The 23,121-nt window shown below is 44.3% G+C and overlaps 1 protein-coding gene across 3 annotated transcripts in view; it reads right to left on the minus strand.

The window, feature by feature from the left end:
• The window catches only part of SMIM29 (small integral membrane protein 29), a 37,570-nt gene extending 24,292 nt beyond the window's left edge, over nucleotides 1-13,278 (minus strand). Inside the window, exons 1-6 of one of the 3 annotated variants that reach the window (XM_044444444.1) lie at nucleotides 13,175-13,278; nucleotides 12,925-12,991; nucleotides 8,275-8,450; nucleotides 6,053-6,078; nucleotides 3,614-3,719; nucleotides 370-1,357 (exon numbers count right to left, since the gene is read on the minus strand). In XM_044444444.1, coding sequence (XP_044300379.1) covers nucleotides 1,295-1,357; nucleotides 3,614-3,719; nucleotides 6,053-6,078; nucleotides 8,275-8,385 — 306 coding nt within the window. In that variant the 5' untranslated portion in view covers nucleotides 8,386-8,450; nucleotides 12,925-12,991; nucleotides 13,175-13,278 and the 3' untranslated portion in view covers nucleotides 370-1,294. Of the gene's footprint in view, nucleotides 1-369; nucleotides 1,358-3,613; nucleotides 3,720-6,052; nucleotides 6,079-8,274; nucleotides 8,451-12,924; nucleotides 13,155-13,174 lie in introns of those variants that run through there. The other 2 variants (XM_044444429.1, XM_044444438.1) reach the window with 2 other exon arrangements.
• Nucleotides 13,279-23,121: the final 9,843 nt, after the last annotated feature.

Genomic DNA, 23,121 nt, shown 5'->3' on the forward strand with positions numbered 1-23,121 from the left:
ACATTTGGCATCAGACATAAGCACTGCAGATGTCCTTGCACTCTTCTACAATCTATTACGAGGACAGCTAGCCAAACTTTGAAACACTTTTTTGGAATGAGGCAGAGAGACAAAGGCCAATAGAGCAGTCTTAATACATGTTTTGCCCATGTCAGCAGTGCAGCTCTCTAGTCATGCTAACAAGGTATGTGCATTAATTCTTGGCTCAGCAGCAGTGGTCTGCAAGGGTTTTCTGCATCAGCAAAGCCCATGTGGTACCTGCACCAACACTTCTTCAATCTGTCACAGGGAGTCAGCAATGACAAGTTGTACTCACAAAAGACAAGCATTAAAGATTAGAAGCAAAGCTTGAAATTTTTGCCAGAAATGTTCTTGTTCAGAATTAATTTTATTTACAAAATATAGATGAGCTTCCAAATATAAAAGTCATCATTATAGAAAGAACCACCTTGCAGAACTCAAAAATTTCACTAAAGGAAACAATTCCTCAAAAATACATTAAGGCTCCTTCTGACTGACATGCTAAACATCCCCTGTTGACCCTCCCAGTGAACCTGTTTATCGCAGTGCAAACTCCAATTCCTGTACTGATCAGTATTTGTTCATTACATACATTTCAAGATGTAAAGTGAAAGACAGTACATTGCAGTGCCCCCTCTTCTTCCCCACACTGTCCACATATTTTGTTGCGCAGCTTCACTTCCGTTGCCTTTGCCCTGCATCCATCAAAGGGAATGTCATAAGTACCCAACAGCTAAGCAATGCACTCATTATCCGCATAGGTGCATAGGATCGGAGACTGCTAGCAAATGCAGTGAAATGCCATGGCAGCTGCAGCTTAAACGCTGATTATTCACAAAAGGAAGCTGAGATCAGTTCAGAGTTTTATAAAGCTGAACCTTGTGAGAACTGTAAGTTCGTCGTACAAGAGCCATGTCATTGCATTTTACCTGTTATGTCAGAAGCTCCAATATCTCCCCAATATATCAAATGCAAACTAGAAGTAGTATGAGAGATGTTATCAGTCATGCCAAGGAAAAGCATTCACAGATCCAAATACAAACTCCAACTGTGCACCAGAACACGCACCACTCACCTTCTTTCATGGACAGTTAAATTGGAAGAACACAGTTTTAAAGTGGAAAGGAAGAATCCAGGAGGGCATAGTACTGAATGGGAAAGAAAGGCATCAGGTTCAAAGGGAATGGCATTTGGGAGTGTTTCAAGTTGGCACACATGCCAGGCAGGTGAAGTCACCCCTCCACACCCTGTTGTCTGTCTGAGCTGAGCAGCATCAAGCTTTCACATCCAGAAAGGAACCACGGTACGGCTGGTATCCTCCCCACCCTCGCATCACCTGTAACATACAGATACATTTTGCTTCAGTTAGTACAGCCACCATACCGAGATTAGCAGGTAGCCTCAGTTTCTGAGAATGACAATTTCTGAGTTTCCATAGTTGAAAACAGCTGTTAGGCAAATAGAAATTTCTGTCATAATTCTTTGGGCTTCCCCTTGGATAGAAATCTATTAGGAAGAAAGTAGGTGCAATGCATACTTCTTGTACGTACTTAGGTTACATCTGTTTTCTAAAACAACTTCAGCTAGCAAAAACAAATAGACACATACAGAAAATAAGCTCTGAAAGAAGATTTGAAAAACATGGCAAGTTCCTAGGCACCAACCCTAATAAAGCTGAACAAGAATTTTAGATCCCTAAAAATCAGGATCCATTTTTTTACATAGAGAGTGCCTGGGAGTTTTTCCAAGCTTGATAAGGTTAAAAATATTTTAATGTTTCTGTTAAGCAGATCACTGTCTACATTAAAAGGGACAGACAAGGACTCCATGTTTTAGAGTGTAAATCAAGCACACTATTAACACATATGGTATAAATATTAGGTCCCATAATATAAAAGCTATGCCCACATCTTTATTAATATAACTTCAACCAAGATGTACATACTATTTGAATCACTGACCCAGATTCAGCCAAGCTGTATACAAGCATTATAAAAAGAATGCTTGGCTTCTTTAGTGCTGCTCACACTCTTTGCAACGTAATTGAGCAATACTGTTTGTCTGTGGAATCACATTGCTTAACATAATGGTTCTCAAATTGCTGGAAGCTCACCCTCTCCCTTCTTCAAGGGCAGGTTTCTTGCACTCTTGCTTTTTTTACAGTCTGCTAGAAGTGCCAGAGGTAGGAATGCTGGAGGCAGAAAGACCTGAGACATTTTCAGATTGAATATTTTGTGAACACCAACACACCTGATTGCACACTGGGCACATGAGAATTGTGCCACTGAACTCTACATCAAGGGCTGGCAACCCGTGGCACAATGTGGCCCTCAGCTTAATTCATGCAGATGGCTGGGGGAATGTTAAGCTACACAGTGGGGCTGTTCATGGAACAACCACAGCAAGCCCAGTGGAGGTCTGGCCTCATCCTGGGTTATCTCCCCACCCTCCTTCCCCTTCCCCTTCCCTCCTCCCACAAGTATACCAGGAACCAGCACAGCAGAACCCATCTTGCCTCTTCTCCTGCTGTGATCCTGACAGTTACCCATGGCTTTCCCCCACTTCAAGAGATCACTTTTTGGATGGTTCCTGCTTTGACAGCAAGCACTTATTTTAGGTAGCTGAAGCTGTACACTTATGCAACTCCAAACTAACAACATACCATATTTTTGTAAATTATCAAAAACATTTGTGCACCTTTCTGACGCAAAAAGATGTTTAATAAAATAGATGGCCAAGTCATGGCATTCCCTCATGGCATTTCACCTCAGAAATCATGAGAACTGATATTTTCAGAGCAGCTGCAAAATGGCCACCATTTCAATGAGCCAGTGATGGTTGCTCCAAAGTGCCACTTGAGAATTTGGCAGAGCGGCTGGCACTGGTACTGGCTTGCTGCTTCTCTGGATCCACACTGGGATCAGTGTGCTAGGTTTAGACAATGCACAGCCCATCATGGGTCCAACAACATGCCACGGTTTGACAAGGTTGCCAAATATGAGCCACCCTGCAGGAAGCATTCCAAGTTCAAATGACACAACAACATCATGTGGCTATTACCCAGGATTACTTGCCATATTGTGTGAACCCCATCAGAGAAAGAAAGGTGGGGACCACTATGGTCCTACCCATTCCTGGCATGCAGCCCTTGAAAGTCTACATTTGATGGAATGCAGACCTGGATGGGAAAAAATAACCCAGTCCTAGAGGATCTTTTGCCCAAGCTTTGAATTTCCTGTTTAGATGGGATGCATATTATGGACCACTCCACTGTTTATGTCCTTTTCCTCTGCAGAAATGAAAGCATAAGAACGCCATGTATTGCACACACAACAGATATTGGACCCATTCAAGCTTCTCAGCCTACATGCCCTAAGCACAGCGGTCAGACACTGAACTGGTACAGCAAGAAAACCAATCAAAGGTGTTTGAAAACCTAGCCTTCAGTTGTTTCTTCTTGCTCTTTCCCGAAATCAACACACTTCCAAGTCGCAAGCAAATCACATACATAGACTTCCCAAAAGATGCCCCACACTGAAGCCTGGCCTCTTTGGAGCCTATCGACTAGAGCACAGGTCCTAATTAAGCTCACCTTTGCATCCTCTGGCTCCACCAGGAGCTCCTGCTCAGCCTCGTGCAGCTCCTCCGCAGGATCGTAGCTATACATCGGTAATAAGTGGTGCCGCAGCCGGTCATACCTGAGAGACAAATTGGCATATGATGCCACTTGGATATATACCCCTTCCCCAAGTTACTATGTGCTAGCTATACCTTTAAAGCCATGTCAGTCAGGGTTGATCTGGTCCAGAGACATAATCTCAAGTGATGGGGGCAAGGGATAACATTACAAATAGCTCAAAACCCATCACTTTTAAAGAATGGACATGAACATATTCAATGTCCTTTTCCCATCCAGGCTCTTCCAAGAAACGTGGGAAGAAATTATCTCTAGGACTAGGGTTACAGAGTGGGTTTACTCATTCATGACTTTTTTGCCTGACCACATCTTTTGAAAAATGTACTTGTGATTTCAGTCACACAACAGAAGTATTACAGTTATGTACATGATACTCTAATCAGTGGGCTGAACTGCTTCAGATTTCACCATTGCCCAAATGAATAGGAAAAGCAACAACAACAGATGATCTTGCATTTTTCAAATTCCTTTTAATAAACTGATGCAATTCACTCTGCACATTTCAAAGCTTATATTTATAAACACATGTATATGGATTTGTGCGTGTCGCATGCAGTAAATGGAAAGGCATGCCTAGCAACATTTTAATCTATGGATTATAAAAAGGGTGCAGTCCTGCTAGCTGTGCCCTCAACAATCAGAAGGCCCTGAATTCCAAAGCCTCTCCAGTGCAGGAGGAGCATCGAAAGCCATCTTTGCCTCCTCATTTTCCTACTCTGCGTATTCATTAGATGGGCTAATGGGCTCTGCCACAGAGCCCTGGGGAAAGGAAGGGAAGGAGGCTGGAAGTGTTTCAGGACTCTCTCCCACTAGGGCCCTCTCCCTTCCCCACCCAATGGAATTATACCCCCCTCTTCTTCTTTCTCATGAGAAGATATAGAAAGGCGAAATTCTGTGCCCTATAGCCCCCCAACAATGTCTAGGGGTGACAGGATCATACCCCAGCTGTAAAATATTAGGACAATTCCTTTGCACCAATGTGGCATCAAATTTCTACCTTGACTGTCACTAAGAAGCATTCATTCAACTTATCACCATTTCCCATGTGGTGATAAGTTTTTATAACTGAGCTGTTTCTCAGAACCTAAATCCTTCCTGATATTTAAAACGAACACTTTTTTTTCCTTAGCTAAAGCCCCATTCTTCCTTTTCCTATCATTACTGACCACCTACGAGTAGGATGAAATGCCAATCTGCTCACAGCTGCCACCTGAAAGTCATGTCATCAGCAACAGTGATAACTCTTGTGCAACAGGTGTTCCATTGCTCTACATTACAGCAAAACCTAACACATATTATCACTAGAAGGCTAAAGAGAGACTCTACGCAATATGAAAACAAAATGCCAACAAGCCACACCAGATGAAAAATACCATGGCTGGACCTGACCATCATAAGCCTGAAACATCTCCACTGGTGGCATCTAAGGAGGAATCAAGACAGCATCAGCCCTATCACCCTGGCAACCAGTTAGCCAGTGTTTCTTCTTGATGCCAACAACTTGCCTCTGACCATGGAGAGGTGCAGCTTCATAATGGGGCTTTCACGGGGACCTGGAGGGTAGCATAGCAAGATGTTGCTGTTTCAGGCAGGGGTAAGTCCAGGTCTGACTTAGGTCCCAAACTCTGCCCTGTGGATAGTCCTAGATTAACCTTGTTGCCAATGAGTCAACAAGCATGACTCGCCAACGTAAGTATTTATTAGGGAGACAGCCAATTTGGCATATCAATATTAGTTATTTGTAGTGTAAACATGCCAGAACAGACAGGACTCCCAATTGTTCTATATCTTCCTTGTTTGGCTGCCTGGGCATGATTCCATCTCAATACAGATGACCAGACACTTGGTTATATGCAAAACTGATCCAGATACATCCTCATTTTGCAAAAAGAGAGAGTTAGAACAGGCCTTTCTACAAATAATCTGGAGACTGTGTTGAAGGGCAGTTCTTGCTTTAACAATATAAGGTAAGGATGGACTAATTAGTTTGCCAGCAAAATGTTTCCTCTCACTGAAATCCACCTATGTTCCAGGGCAGTTCAATGTAGAAATAGAAAAGGAATGCAACAGTTGAATATTCATTACAATCAACCCCCTCCACCATTAATAATTAGCATTATTGTACCTCAACTTATCTAGTGAAGTAACCTATCTCTGTTCTGTATCTAGAATAGCCTAAGTATACAGCTGATAGCAGCACACAAAGACTCCTCTGTTCTCGTTGAGTCACAAACTATTTTCTCTAGTAAGAAAAAAGTTAGTGCTGAAGAGACATATGACTCAAACTGCCCATTTCTTACAAGATCTGATTACTATCTCAATGCATTCTCTTACCTTCTTTTCTTCTGAATATACATCATCTGCAATGTGAAGAGGAAAGCAGAGAAAAACAATTATGAGAGGAGCATAAATACAAGTCTGTTCGGTGGATTATTTCTCCTTCCAAGGAATGAAGCATGGGACAAGAAAGAGAAGGAGCAACAGCACAAAAAACATAAGCAGGAAGAAAAGCATTGCTTGTGTTAGGTCTGTCTCAAAGCACAATCCTGGCAGCAGGAATGTCACAAGATATTAGCCTACTGAGTCTATGTGGAGCACTCGGCTCATTAAACACTGGCTGGGTGTCGGATGACAACAAAGACATTGAGAGAAGAAGCTCCATGACAATACCGCAAACCGGACTGCAATCTTCTTAGTCCAGAGGAGCCAGCTCCGGGGCAATTCCAACCCCACTGGACTCTGCCACTACTGCCATGCATGCGCGTGCGCACCTCCTCCTCCACCCCAGCAACTTGAATCATGATCACTGGGAGGAAGGCATGGATAACGCCTGTTCCACCTTACAATGATCATGATCCAAGCTGCTTGCATTAGGACTGGGAAATTTACCCTCATCCTCTGGACATCAAGTCCAGCAACTTGGATGACAAGCAGATTGTGCTGGGAATCAGGCAAGCAAGCAGAGTCATCTCCATGGATCCATTTCCCAGAAGGAACGGGTATACAGAAATGACTTTCCTTGCTCTCACCCCTGCCACTGAAAGGATAAAAACTCCCATTTTGGAATCTACTGAAAGAATGAAGGCAGAAACCTAGTAAGAAAGTGTAAATGGATAAAAGCTGTATTTGAAATTCACAGCTTCCAGGCATAATGGGATAATGACAGTCACAAGGGCCATGTTTAATTCAGTAAAATGGTGTGCTTATCTGTTTAACTGAGAGCAGGAAAATACTTCAGATTCCTTCTATGACAAAAAAAGTCAACACTCTCAGGGACATTTCTCATTACATATTTTGCCCTTGGGTTCAGACATTCAAGTACAAAATATATGCATGTCATATAAATTATGAAAGGGACTTTTGTATAGAGCTTCCCCCCTTCAAATAAACAAAAATGAGGGGCCAAGTTCTTCCCTACTCACTGCTTGTACATACCTTAAATGGGAAAGCCTCATTTAAAGCACGCATGGTTTCATAAGCGACAGCAATTATGTAAGTTACTTTAACTATCCACTTCCCGCTTCACAACATCTCATCAGCAGGAGCTCTCAGGCATCAGCATCCAATTTCAGGTAAACGAATGTGCGAGCCTTTTACAGACCTTGTTTAATAAGCAGGGTTGCTGCAGATTCTAGTTAACAGCTAGGCAGCACACACACAAAAGCTACCTGTCTCCCAGAGTAGGCAAGAGAGGGTGTCTGAGACCTGCAAGTCTCTTGGCTCGGGGTAGGAAATGTTGTGTCCATGGACACCAATTTTGGTTTCTGCCAAGGTGTCCAACCCTTCCCACTTAATTAAAAAAAGAATCTTACTAGCAGCTGAAATACGTCTCCTCTGGTGCTGAAAACTAGGGCTTCAAAAGACTGTTTAGCAGGCTGGTGCTCAGACCACACATCTGCCTTGCATTCGGTCCTTTGGACCGGTTTCTTGTCCTTCGCCACACCTCCCATGGGAGCCAATTTATGGTGGTGCCTGGGACAATTTCTCAAATTGCCAGTGAGCCCATGGCCCAGAAAGGTTGCTTATCCCAGCTCTAGCTCGCCAGGAAGTTTGGGAAGAAGCTGCATTTTTTATCTTGGCATGCAGAAGTGAGGGAAGAGAAAATAAGGCAAAGCTCACTGAGACACGAGGAGGAGGAGAGCTTTTCCACCCCCCTACCCACAACTCCCTTTATGGCATTTCTATGAGCTGTCAAGTGTTCCTCTCCCCACAAAGTAAGCAATGTGGAAACAGCAAAATGTCGAGCCACCCTTATGCCTTATCCCAGGTGTCATGTTCATCCATAAAAGCTCACTTATTTCTAGGAGCAGGCTCGAAATGCTGCTGGTGGGAAATGCAGGCACTTCTGTCAACGAACACCAGTGACCATGACGGCAACCATTTGTCCAAACCTTAAGTGGAACCAATTTTTTTCTCAAGAACAGATGGCTGCTTGCTGAGGAATGTATATCAAAACATTTGCTCTTCTACAGAAAAAAATCACTTGAGTATTCCAGGACTGTAATAAAGTGAAGAGGTTCCGTTCTTCTAGTGTATATATAATTCAAGCCACTCACCACAGCCATGATGACTCCAACAATGGTGATAAGGAAAAATGGCACCAGAATGTAGGCCACCAAGGAGTCATGAGCAGGCTCAGCAGAAGTGGGCATGGTGGTATTACTCATGGCATAGGAAACTGTTGCTCAAGGTGGACCAGAGAAGCAGTTTCTGTCTTCATTGGGAAGTCCACCTTGCAATCACAAAAACAAACAGTTTTAAGATTAGAACACATCTGCTCACCACCACCAAACAGCTGTGCATTGTAGCTCAGTACATGCAGTCACAAGGCTGTTAAGTCACAGGCCATTATTCACATTAGATTCAGCATTATAGTTCTGGAGAACAAAATCCTTTTAGTGGTATTAGCCTTGAGGCATGATCCAGCGCTGACTGAAGCTGTGATAAAGTATCAACAGCTAAGAAATGAGGTTCTTTGCTGCTCTTCTATCAATCAATGTAGCCTCCTTGAGACAGTTTCATTCCAAAGAAACAGGCCTAAAACAAGCAGAGAAAGGAAAGACAAGAGAGGAAAGCCAGGACAGTAATACTGAAGTGTTGGCCCAAGTAGTACTTGACTGCTTCTGGAAGCAGAACCAAGCCCTGCTCATCCATCACTGGCACTCGGTGTGTCCTCAGGAGGAATAGGCAGTCGGATAGAGGGGGATCCTCCTCAAGCTGACCGGATGTCAGTTCACAAAGCATTTATTGATTTGGACCTCACCTTTCTACCAAGAAAAATGGTACTCAAGGCGGATTACAATTCTAAAACTTGATTAAATGCATTAGCATACAAGTAAAGACAAAATAAAATAAAAAACAGCATCCAACCCAACGTACATGTTCACATGTCAACAGCCTGATTACATACAAAGGTCTTTGCAGGACAGCAAAAATGGAGGGGAGTGCTGGGGGGCGGGGGGCAGTCCCACAGCCTGAAAGCAAGGCTCCTTCACAATTATGTTAATATGTTCACCCATCACTCCAAGCTGGAAAGCCTATCTTGGGTCCAAAATGTTCAGCCCCAGATTTATAGGCAAATACAGATCTTGCAAACTGGGCCAAAGAGTCTGGACTCTCAGTACATAGTCAGATATGCCCACACAGCTGATACTAGTATGTCAACTGCACCCATTCCTAGAAATCTTCCATCTAGTCACCATTAAAAAGGTAAAGGTTTCCCCTTGACATTAAGTCTAGTCATTCCTGACTCTAGGGGGCGGTGCTCATCTCCGTTTCCTAGCCGAGGGAGCCAGCATTTGTCAGCGTTTTCCATGGTCACGTGGCCGGCATGACTAAACACCGAGGTGCACGGAACGCTGTTACCTGCCCACCGAAGTGGTACCTTTTCATCTACTTGCATTTGCATGCTTTCAAACTGCAAGGTTGGCAGGAGCTGGGACGGAGCAACGGGGACTCACCCCGTTGTGCAGATTCGAACCGGTGACCTTTCGATCAACCAGCCCAGCAGCACAGCGGTTTAAACCACTGCAACATTATATACCATTTGGAGCACTGTAATGCTCCCTATATGGCACTGCCTTTGAAATGTGTTTAGAAACTTCAGCTGGTCCAGAATGCCTCAGCCAGACTGTTGACTAGGGTCAGTTACAAAAAGCATGGATGTGCTTGCTACACAGCTTCAATGGCTACTCATCTGTTTCTGGTCACCCTTCAGATGGCTGGTTATGTTCTACAAAGCCCCATACCGCCTGGGAAATACTCCATCTTCCCATAGGAACCTGCTTGGGTTTTAAGATCATTGAGAGGCCATCCCCTCGATCCTATCACCATCAGAACACTTTTTTGGAGACACAAGAAAAGGCCTTCCCAGTGGCCTTTCACAGGCTTGAAGCTCCCTGCTAAAGAAGATTAGGTGGGCTCCCTCTCTGTTCTTCTGCCAGATACTGAGTGAGATGGACCAACAGTCTGACTCAATGTAAAGAAGTTACCTATGGTCTCACAGTTTCCCAAGCGTACAATACCACATTGCTCTCTCTCTTTGCATGTTGAAGCAGCTCCTTCCAAATGCTTGATATGAGGCTACAGTTTCCCCAAAGTGACCAAATTCTTCACAAGCCTTCATCCCATATAAAACTGAAACATAGACCTTATCCAAGAAAACAAGTTCCTCATTCCTTCCTCATACAGGCTTTTTAACACATCCTTCCCACTGCCCCACTAACTTCAGCTAAGCTCTCAAGGTGTGCTTTCATGAGAAAACTGCAATTGCATAAATTGTTCCTGCAAATCATGCCTCCTTACCATGCCAGACAATTAAGCAAGAAAGGTTTTGGAAAAGGATGAATTGCTTACTTGCAGGTACATACAAAAATTCTCAGACCACAACACATTTATGCCTGCCCAATTGCACATACCAGTCCATCACAAGATGGCTTGAGCATTATGCAACCAGCAAACAACTCACTGTTTAGCAGATGCATTAATCACTCTAGGCTAGTCTTCCTAGAGTGTCCTCCATAGATATTACTGGACAACAATTTTCACAATCCTTGGCCTGCATGGCCATACTAGTTACGGAAAATGGGAGGACAAAATATCTGAAGAACCACAAGGTAGGGAAAGTCTGGACTAGACCGATTACAATGCTCCCAATGCAACTGTGTGAATTCACCATACATTACACGGTTACACATATATCTACACAATACACGTAACACAAGACATCTTGTCCAGGGTTATACTAACAACTTCCACTGCCAAGTAGCCACGCATTATTGCGTTCCATGTGGCACATCATGGCGACAAGCACTAAGGAGACATTTCCCAGGATAAAAGAACACTGTGAAGCAGTTAAACCATTCATGGAGCTATTTGCAAAGGGGAGGAGGAGGGAACAGGGTAGCAAGAGACCAAGGGAAGGTAATGCGCAGAAATTCTACTGTGGGGCTGTAGGTTATTGTGGAAAGAGCAGAAGCAATCTTACAGACAATTGTTGTCCATAGCTCAGTGACACAGCGCATGAAGAACACCCATTTCAGAAAGGGAGAAGAAAATAAAGAACCACTGTAGTTTGTGCAGCACTAGCAAATCATCAATCCCCTGTGAAGATAAAATCTCAGACGGTGCATCTATGCTGTATATACATGAGAAATTAACTTAATCAAAAGAAGGCTTTATACAGTTGTTGTCTTTGTTGTGTCTGTAACCCCAAAAACAAAACAACAGTCTGTGTCCCATTTGTATCTCAGGCTTCCACTAAGGAGCCCATGGATTGCAACATTCCATTTTATGCTCACAGTCAAAATAGCCCTGAAAATCACTGGCTAAATGGAGATATGAGCTCACATTCACACTAGCCCACTGGCACCCATTCACCAAGTCTTTGCTCTGATTTAATTAAACGTGAAGAACATACTGATAGGGAGGGGGAAGACTATATGAAACACTGTCAATTAAAATGTCAGTGAGAGCCAGTGTGATATCCAGATCTCAGTCCCCACATGGTCATGAATTCATTGGAGGATTTTGGGCCAGACACTGACTCTCAACCAAACCAACCTCACAAGGATGTTGTGATGATCAAATGTAAAGGACCATGTAGAGCACTTTGGGTTTTTTGCAAGGAAAAAAAGCAGGCAGCAAGTGTAACAGATAAATAAAATGTTTACTTTTCAACTTGTGCTGTTTTATTCTAAAGCCCCTGATCTCACCACAATCACAATTCAGTGTTCGGAGAGAACACTACCAGTTGGTTCAGAGTTAGCACTCAAGAAACCAAGCAGTGTTTTCGGGGAGCACAGCATGGAAGGGTATCATGGAATCACCCCACCACCAGCAACAACACAGTTTAAAACAAAACAAAAGACCACAAGCATGGAACCTGCAAGCACAGGATCCAGTCATTCATAGTCCTGCATTGCAATGACATAGCAGAAAACAGTCAGGTTCTGTCCCCGTAAGAAACTAAGTGGGGAAATACTATGGGTGCAATCCTGTGCATGTTTCGACAGAATGTTGTTGTTGTTGTTGTTAGTTGTGAAGTGTCCAACCCATCATGATCTCATTGACAACATTCCTCCAGGCCTTCCTGTCCTCCACCATCCCCCGGAGTCCACCTAAGCTCACACCGACTGCTTCAGTGACTCCATCTAACCACCTCATTCTCTGATGTCCCCTCCTACAATTCCCAACATGCCCCAGCCAGTAGGGCATGCTGGGAGTTCTACGCCTATTTTCCTATTTAAACTTGCATTGGATTGCGACTGCCATGCTCTTAGTCGGCTTTGGAACATGATTGGACCGGAATTTAACGATGAACAAAATAAGGTCACTTTAAGCCAATCGCCTTCAGAGTTGCTGTGGGTTCAGTTCAGAAATGTAGCTTCTTGAATCTCCGAACCTCCAAACCCACCTGCTTTGCAATCCTGCTCGCACAGCGCTCCAAACGGACAGGCACAGAATCCGAAGGCAAGTTGTAGTACTACGTACATCTTATTTAGGGAATACATCCTAGTTCATTCAACGGGACTTACTCCCAGGGAAACAGGCAAGAGGATCAGACTAGATCTGCGCAAAACACAGCACAGCGATTCGAAGGAGAGCGTTCCCAGCGTCACCTGACAAACTCGGGCCAGAATGCAGGGCGGGCCGAGTCCTACAAATTAAAAACCCAACCTCTGACTCCAAGCCGGACCACAACTTACCCCACTTCGGCACTCTCGGGGACTAGAGCAACCTCTCCCACGGCAGATTCATCGCCCTGGCCCGAACCTGTGAAAGAAACACGGTGATGCTTCCTCGCCTTGCTTTCAACGCTTCCTCCCAGCCATCTCGCTGTTCGCCTAATCGTCTTCCCCATTGGCTTTCATCGCGGCGACCTCTGTTCCTCCGTCATCCCCACCCCTTCGGTCGCTGCAGACTGGCACGCCCCCGAACAGTCCTGCGCCTCCTCACCTGCGCCCAGCTGCTCCCGCGTCTCCCGCTACCACCAGGAAGGGTCGAGGCGCGTGACAGGCAGCGCACATCAAAGTGGAAGAGCCGCGGCCAATCGCCGGCTAGGGGGAGGAGCCAGGCCCGGGGCGGACTGCGTGCTTTTCATAGGTGGGGACGGTAGAGGGCAGCAGTCTCCTACCGCAATCTGAAGGAAGACGGTGCGGAAGTGTCGGGGTTGCTGTTGTTTTCTTTATTGTTTTTCGAGACTGCTTTAACAGAAGGCTTTTTCCCTGCGCTTAGCGGTTGGTGCCACCTCCATCTTCATTTGCCACATTGTTCCCCATTTATGCTTTCATTCAAAGAAGAGTTTCAGAAGGATTTTTCCAAACTGCAGAACTGCTGAGTGGGCAACTTGAACTGAAACGAAAGTGGTGCAATTAATTTACACCAACAAATAGCATGGCAGTGGCTAGGAAAGTGATTTCCACCCAAAGGGAGGCACACTCCAGTACTGTAGAAAAGAGTAACACACAATGGCATTTAGTGAGGGTTACCAAGATTCAAATGCACAAGCTGGATGAGCAGATGGAATTTGTCTTTCCTGTCCCGTATCACAAGTGCAATCAATTAGTGGTAGATTTACAATTGATTCAAATCATTTGTCACATAATAAAGAACCAGTCCTCCAGATGTAATGATGGATGGCCAACGTTTAGGGGGCTTTCAAAGGACCTAGAGAAATTCATGGAAGGTAGGTCTATCAAGGGTTGTTAGGTATCATTTCTTCTAATAGTAAGCTTGCAAGGTTGAATCCCTACTGCTTTGTAAGGGAAATGAGAACACCCATAAGCAAAATAGTAGTTTCTACATACTTGAGTTGGGGAACTACCTAGGTGCATGGCAATGGAATTCTCCCACTTGTAAGGGCTGACCCAACACTTCTTGGCACCCTCCACCTTTTCAACATTTCCCTCCATGAGCAGGTACTCTTCAAAAGCAAGCTTTCATGGCAACTGAGAACATTTATTGCATCAGTTACTGTGGTTCCCTGACAGTTCTATAAACTCTGCAGAAATATACCCACATTTCATGGCTGCGCAGCAGATGGAAGGGAAATGTGTGCACCACTGTAACTGCTCTGAAAAGCAAAGTGAAAGAGGTGGGGGAGGAATCAGCACCATTCCTTTTTTGAGTAGGAGAGTTCGGGAAGTGTTGAAAAGGTGGAGGGCATGAAGAAGCCTCAGCAACATTTAAAACAAAGAGGATCACATGGATGGGGGGTGGGGAGGCTATTGCTTTCACCTTTTGGTGCAACTTCTTCCTTTGGATCCCCCCATTTTCAGTGGGTGAAAAAAGCCAGGGATCCAGTGGGGGGGGGGAGCCAGGGAACAAGCAGTGGTGCTTCCAGGGTGCCATTTCAGCCGTGGTTTTGCTCTCCTGCCCTGGCTCTCCATATTGGATTATTAGAATAACATCACTGGAAACTGCTAGTCTTAATCGTTTACACTTATGAAATTAATTAAATGGCAGCACTGTTACAGGGCAACAAGACCCATAATCAGGAACACACTTCTTACAAGATGAAGATACACTACAGAAAAAAAAATTATTGCAGATCCCACCTCTTGTTAACTGGATGGCATCTCCAAATTTAGACGTAGCACAGTCCTGTATGTTGTAATTAAGGGGTAGGAAAACATTGGAAGAGGACTTTAGCCTTTATTGTCTTGTAAAAGCTTCTGGTTGGTCAGTGTGGGGAAAGGTTGCTTGACGAGATTAATCCAGCAGGGCTCTTCTTAGCTTCTTATACTAGTTGCATTCAGCTCACCATTGATTCTAGTAGATTCTTGTTTCCAAATAAGGCTGCAATCCTTAGCACACTCAGAACTTCTACAAAACCAAATTAGGCCACTTTCTCTTTGCTGTAAAGGTGGTCCAATCCAATTTTTATTTATTCAGAAACCCTCTTGAACTTGAGGGGTCTTATATGTACGTAAGCACAGAACTGAAGCCAAAACTCATTATTTTCCATGCCATTCAGTGATACTTTATTTGATGTAACGTACTGTAGCAATGCCACTGGACAACAGTACGCACAAATTTATACTCAGTGATGCTGACAAGCAAATTTTAGACCCTGGACTTAAGTTTTATGGGGAGGAGCTTTATGCAGCCATATATATTACTTCATTCATGAGCACTCAAGTAATGTTTCCTTTCCCCCCATAGCTAGTTTTATATTTCTTATATGTTGCTACAACCAAAACTTTGCCAACCCTGATTAAAGAAAAAAAATCTGAGCATGCGCAACTTTGCATTTCAAAGCCATTTGAATCATAGCACCATCACAAAGCCCAACTTTGGCCCCAAAGTCCAGCCTTAGCAGCACCGTTTATACTAGGATTAAAAGGGGAAAAAACACTGTTGTTATTTAATTCATGCCGTAAGTATGAACTATTAAGATTAGCCATTTCCTGTGTTGTTCTAATGCCTCCCCTACCCTTAGCACCATTCTTGCTGACCCTGCAAGTGTTGCTTTTAGTGCCTATAAGCCTGTCCTCAGGGATGCATTGAATCCACACTCTTCTATCACCTCCATATTCATAAGACTGTAAGGGTAAACACAGTCTTTATTTGTATGTCTTTGCCTCTAGTTACTGCACTGAGCCCAACCAACCTAGAAGTTCTTGTTCAGGGTAAAGACTTAATGCCTCCCTTCTCCTCTTCCTGCTTTGCATCCACACTGTCCGGCGCCCCTTGTTTGAAGTACTTGCCCAGTCCTTCTTTCTCTTTTTGCTGGGTCCTTCCAGAATCCTGGCCAAAGGAAGTCAAGGATCCTCTATGCTCTTCTGCTGTGGCATGTAGCAGTTCTCTCTCTTCTTTCCATCCCCTCTTCTTCTCTTCCCTTCTTCCTGCTCCATCCTATTAATAGCCTGCCCTTGGTGGGCCCCAGATTTTCTTGAAGTTTCACTCGCCCCCAGCTGAGCTAGCCTACGCTTATGACTTGAGGCTTTTTCAAACAGACCTCCATTTCACCTTTATCCTCATAACAAGCGGCTTAGGTGTCTGCAACCAGAGCATGAGAATGACTTGATGAGGCTAGTCCAGTTGTTCTGCTCCAGTGCTGTTACTGAGCGCTGCAAAGGGTGCAGGCTGCATCTTCAAACACTGAATGGCTGGCTCAACAGGATCTCTTTCCATACAGCTATTTCATTGTTAGTCAACAGACCCTGTGAATTAGCGGATAAAGTGGGAGGTGGCACTAGGCTCAGCCTCACCAGGTCAGCCCCTCTACTCATCTGTTGCAAATCCTAGAATTTCATCTGAAGAAGCAAAGAATCCAGTTTCACTGTCAGAAAGAGGCCTGTGAAACATGCACTTCAGCATCGGTCTAAAACTCCCATCTCCCATGTTGTGCATCAAGTGAGATGGGGTGCACTGGAGGTGCCTAAGGGCCAGAAAAGAAAGCAGCTTTGAAGGTCCTCCCTCCAGCCACCAAAATGAAGTCCATGAACCGAAGATGGTTAGGCAGAGCTTGCAGATCAAAATGGCACTTTGGGTGTTTTCTTGAAACACATTATCTCATTTGAAAAATGTGAGTGTTGCTCATGCCAGCTATCTGTGTAAGAATCCTTGGGAAGGGAGCAAAGTAATACTCCATTTCTTTTATAGTAGCTGTGCAAAAGGGGCTTAATAATTTGTCTGCAATGCCTTCATTGGTGTCGTATATATTAAATGAAACATGTAAAACTGAAAACCTTTCTGAAAATTCACCTGGATCACTAATCCCGCTCACACTGCAGATGTATAGCGGTGGGTGCAAGGCACTTTGCACGTCACCCAAGGCATCTCTTCATCTTTATACTGATGGAAACCACTCGGGCGCTGGGAAGGTGCGAGTGGCCCTGCAAGACCTAATGCTTTCAACAAATCTATGCTCCAGCACTGAAGCTTGGCGACGAGAACAGACTGGGAGGCAAAATATTGCGAGTGCGGAAAGACGAGGTCGCTGGACAGCAGGAAGGCCGACCCAGCCCCTGGCCTGCCTTCACCGCAGGCGCTCTCCTGCATTTCGCGGGCAGCTGACGCCTAACCCAGCGGCGCAGAGCGAGGCTCCGTCTAACAAAGGCGGGCCGGCGCAGGGCCTGCAGCCGCTGGAACGCCGCGACCCCTCGTGACAGCAGCCGCCTGCCCTGCGAGAGCGCGCGGGCGGCAAGGCGCGCGCTTGCGGAAGAGCTGCCGATACTTTCGGCGGAGACGCGGCAAAGCGCTGCGCGCGCAGCCAATTGCGGCCACCGCAGGCTCGGAGGCGTGGCGTCTCCGCCTCCCCGAGGGGTGTATAAATCCCCGTTTCATGCGCACGTGCGCCGCCGGCTTTCTCGTTAGGAAACGCGAGCCGAGCCTAGCCGAGCCATGCTGGCCGCAGAACACGGAAGAGGCGCTGCAGATCGTGGCCGCCCCTCCTGTACGCACCTGGAGCTCACCAACTCTAGCTTCAGCTTCCCGCTCATTTGTTCGGGTCGGGATAGCAGCATCCGCCTGCTGCCCTTGTAGTCGCTCTCGGCCCTATCGCACTTCTGCCTTCAGCACCAAGAAGCAGCTTGGGAGATAAGATAGGACTTTGAATCGGACCTGTGCATGCCTAGAGCTGCTGACTAGCCAGTAGTGGTGCTGCGCTTTTAAATATGAATGAGTAAGTAAATGTCTTTGCCTGCCAGGGATTTGGGTCCCGTTCCAAACCCCCGGAATAAAGCCTCAAACTCTTTCAGTCTTGGTGTGTTCCTTATCTCTGCCTTTTAAGGGGCCACTTGCAAATGGGAATTGGGATCTTGCAACTGCCCCGCAATTGTGAACTTGCTTTATAAGCTCCGTAGAAAACGGTGGAGCTTGCTTGCGTGTGGTGTTTCCTGAGCTATTGCAGCCTGGCAGCCTATTTGCAGAAGTTCTATTAACAGTGCAGTCCTCCGGATGGTTACTCAGAAGGAAGCTTCATAATATTCAGTGGAGCGTCTAGCAGTGCAGCCTGCCAGGTAAAAGAAAAACAGGTTGGAAGGTGGGACATGATCCTTAAAGGACGTCAAAGACAAAGAGAACATGAGACTGCAGCTTTGGGGTGGCAAGAGATAGGCTTTGAAGATCCCTGGAGAGTCATCCTGTTATGCAAAATCCTAACAACCTCTTTCACATAAAGCACATCAACTTGTTGCAGTTCGTTGCCACCAGATGTGATGACCAATGATTAGGTGTCTTTAAAGCAGAATTAAACAAATTTATGGAGGAGGGGATGTGAAATGGAATCGTCATGTGGTACTAGATGCTGGGGAAAGAATTAACAAGAAAAGAAGGCAATTGCTCAATTGACTACTATGGGAAGCAGAAAGATGCTAGACCAGATCGAGCCTTCAGTATGAACCAACAGAGAAATTTTAGGCTGCTCATCCAGTTTTTACTCCCAGGAGCTGAGCTTAGAAAAGACAAAGCTTTAATAACAACAATGTGATCGTACTGCATGTACGGAGTGCAAATACTGCAGCAACTTGCCTTGAGTAAAAATAGTGCTGTGAAAAGCTGGAGTGGGAAGTGCTATTTGATGGTCTGCCTTAAGCAGCGCAACATCTTGGGTTCTGCAGATATAGATGGATAGATACAAATGTAAATACATCCCAAATGGGTTGAAGGTAGATCTGTTGGTAGATTCTGGGTGACTTTCAGATCAGCAATAATTTGACGCAGTTTTTTAAACCAGCCTTCCAAAAGGTAGTGCCCTGCGAAGTGCTGGACTACAGTATCCCCCAACCAGACCTTTGGGACTCGAATTAGAAAACAAAAAAACCCAAGACAAAATGCGTGAAGTAAGTCTGAAGTCTGCCTTCCCAGTTTGGTACTTCAACTGCTCCAAGTATTCCTCATCCATTATCTTGTAATCTGAACAACCCTAGAAAGGTAGGCTGTTATTACCTCTGCCACAGGATGGGAGGTCACAGATAACAGAGTGTCAACTAAGAGCGAATTCATAGGTGAAGACTCAGTCATAGTCACTGGGCCTCAAAGGTAGCATTTGAACTGTGTGCATTTCAGTTTCAGCAGCCTGCACCTTCACTGGAACATGAGCACAGAGGGGCTGAGGGTGACTTCTGCTATTGCCACAGTTGCCGGATTTTTCTTTGAAGTTCTAGAGATGGAATTGGAAAATGAACAGAAAAAGTGACAACATTTGATATTATTCAACCACTGACGAATCCAAAGGCATCCTAGTCTGTATTATGTATCCATACCACTGTTTAAGAAGCAGGGAGCATATTGTCCAGATGAGAGAGAGTCAAACTACCATCCTATAAGTTCAGAATTGCTCTTTAGCTACTGTTTGGTCGGCAGGGCAATTACACATACTCTGCTAATGGCTAACTACTCTTACTGAGGAAAACCAATGAAAGGTGGAGGAATATTGATTGATATTTTCCACCTCTGCACAAATAATTTTAGTGTTGTTTGCTTTATTTGCACTTTACATTACACACATTGTGTAGAGCTATTTGTGAAGATCATGATTATTTTTTAGGTAAAAAAACCCATAAAAGTAGTTGCATTCAGCTCTTATTTTGTTCATGTAACATCAATACTTGTGTTACTCAGGGGTTCCTTCATTCTCCTACAGACTACAGACTCATGTATGACTGTCACTTCCTCCAAAACAAGCCACACTGTAAACCTTCCAAATGTAGAGGGCGGCAGCAGCCTTGTTATTTCACAATAACATTTAGGTCCATGGGCACCGAAGAAGTCATGTATAGGTATCACCATGCACATGAACATATCTTAGCATGCCACTGCAGGAACTTTAAACATGCATTAGGAATCACCATGATGTGTATTAGTCTTCCCTTCTGAGTAACAGTAAGTAATATATTATTATAACATATTGGAAAAAACCTTGGAATGCATCACAGAGCACTGGCTGCATCCATCTTGATTGTATAACCTAGAATGAATTGGAAATACACAAAGTGGGGGGAGGATGTGAATAACTACTCATTAACTCTAAAAGACATCACCTTTGAATATGGAAGTAAATATATTTCGATTTCCAATAAAAGTAACTTTTTTCTTCCTTAAATATAAGTAGGGTAGTGATGAACAGGTGCATTTTAACACAGATTTTCACAGGGAACAGGGAAAAAGAATTTTGTCTTAAACCAATGAATCAATAATGGATAGAGAAGTCTCAAAGTAAAACATAGGTCTGGTGCTTGAACGTTCTTCACAAATGCACTATTTCTTCTATTCAACTGCCTTGTTTATTCTTACATGATCACAGCATATTCTCCTCTTCCTAGAGCAATATATGCTTCTACTACCATGGTAACTAACTACTTGCTTCTGCATAGACCATATGGTATTATTCCCCCTTTCCACGCAAATAGCAACTATCTCATATTTGAATATAGTTTGTAATGGAGTACAGAAAATGAAGTACAGATTCTCTACGTAGTAGTGTCTTTCTAAATGCCAGAACTAATTCACAGTTTGACACTCAACAAATATTTAAATCAAAATGCAAATTAATTGTTATACCACCTCAGTTATGCAGCTGGGAGATCCTGTTTGTAAACTTCTCCCTGATCAGCAATGCTGAATTGTACAGAGTAGTTTTGTGGAAGGGGCACTTTGAAAGAATTAGCCACAGACATAAGAAAAATGAAAATTGCATTACAAGTCTTGTTTAATGTTTGAATTCATTCTATTTCCAGAAGTAAATCCACGTAAAGTGCAAGAGTAAAAAAAAAAATCCAGTAACTAAATTATACCACCAATCATGTTCGAAGCAATGCATAATTTAATGATGAAAGTCACACTACTGAGACAATTAGAGTATTCAGGGCTGGAGCTTGACTTCTGGTTGCTGGAACAGTTGCTGTAGCAAGTGCCTTGTGAAGGAAGCAACAGGAACAGAATCACATCATCTAACACAAGAAGTAAAAAAGCAGTAACAGGTCTTAGGAGCGAAATATGAATTTATGGGGAAAGCATCACATCTTGTCAAACAAGAGCATCTTTTTTAAGTGATGGGAGCATTGGAGGAGGTAGTCCTTCAGTCTCACAGGAAGGGAAAGAGCTCTCCCTTTCTTGCTGCCTCTGTTGATCACCAGTCCACACAGATTCTGCAGAGCAGGCATGAACATAGACGATGGTTTGATGAGCTTCAAGAGGAGTTCCAGCAAAAGAGCAGAGCCTGATGAGGGACAGGGGAGCAGAGGGATTGTGGCACTGCAGTGCTGCACCATTCAAGCAAGGCAGGGAGACAATGTTCTTCTCCCCCTTTGCACCTACCCTGCCTTCATGATGCCAGGTCAGGACAACCCTTTATGTGGAGGCCTTTAAAGATCTCCATGGTTAGCCAGGGGCCTGAGATTCTTTTCTCAGAGATTGGATTGAGATTCCAATCCAGGTGATTCTTTTCTTTTACAGGATCTTTTTACTGCCTGTTCTCTAGCTATTTAAAATTAATTTAAAATTCATTCATTTTAACATTCTTGTATGTGTGGTATGTGTGCAAGGGCATTGCATTTTATTGTTTGAGTTTATACATTGTGGTAAACTGCCCAGAGAGCTTTGGCTATGGGGCACATAGAAATGAAATTAATCAGTTTTTTCATAATACAGCTTGCTGTAGCTGCCTTTTCACAAGCACATCATTCAGTACCCACAAGCACCAAGTCAAAGCATTAAACAGCAACAGCACCTCCCTCCCTGCAACCTAAGACGAAATTACGAGGCTGCAGGCTCTGTCCTTGGCCGCAGCATCAGTCTTGGGCACCAGCTGCATTCACCTTGAATAACTCCTGGGAGTCAAGACAGGCACCACTGTTAATCACACTAATGTGATTAAGGCTTCCCTATACCCCCAAGACCAACTGGACTTACTCCTTTGCTACGTTGTGGGACAGGTAGGGACAGGTCAAGTGAGGTCACCAGCTGGTGGAATGTTGCAGAGCTGGGCAGCTTGCCGGTGCTGCAGGAGACTGTCCAGCTTCTCTACATACCATGGCATTACTTCAGTTTTCCATCACACCTGGATGTTTCTTTGGAGGCAAAGAAGCCATCTGGTTATGTGTTTGTAGAGTATCACAAGCTCAGTGAAAAGTATTTTTCCAATTTAAAAGTGAGGTCACTGAATGTAGATTTAACAAGTGTGGTTTTAGCAAAGCTTTTAGTTTCCAGCAGGGTCTTCACCACCTCCACCGGCATACATTCAGGGGAACTGAAAACAGATCTATCCACCCCCTCCCACCCCAGGACCTCAAGGGCTTTGCAGAATCAATCTTCACTTGCAGTAGTTGAGTGCAAAAGTCTGCAGTCTGCACATGCGACTAATGCATTCAATATACATCTCATGTTTCCTCATAATTCAATCTTTGCTTTTCAGATCTACTTAGAAACTGAAGGAAAAACAAAAATTTTACAAGACCCAGAAAAGAAGCTGAACAAGACCACACCAGTAAGCTGTGGGGCTGTCGCATGTGGCTTGGGTTTTTGTGGCCAGAATAAAATAAGGGTGAATGAATACCATATGAGAGGGCTCTGCATATCCTAATTAGTTCTTCTGGAAACCTCTTCAGTATTTGCACAGCAGGGAGACAAAAATGGATGCAGTCCACAATACTCTGGAAAACTCCACTTCTGGGATTATCAGAAACCTGAACAGGATGGACAGTATCACCATCGGTTATTGCTACAGCCCAGTGGCTGTCCCTTCAGAGGTTTCTCCACCCCCATCATTATTAGAGGCATCCATTTTCTTCTGTAATATGGCCATCCTTCTGAAAAGGGCAGATACATCTTACTCTGGTGTCTCTACTTTGACCACTCTGCCTTGGGCGATTTTGCTAGGAGAGGAGCCCAGTGAGACAGTCTCAGCTTCTTTGACACTCCCAAACCCCCTCATCGAGGTACACATGCCAGAAGGTATT

Source organism: Varanus komodoensis, unplaced genomic scaffold (genome assembly GCF_004798865.1).
Source record: "Varanus komodoensis strain SLA01 unplaced genomic scaffold, ASM479886v1 scaffold1, whole genome shotgun sequence".
Classification (NCBI taxonomy): Eukaryota; Metazoa; Chordata; class Lepidosauria; order Squamata; family Varanidae; genus Varanus; species Varanus komodoensis.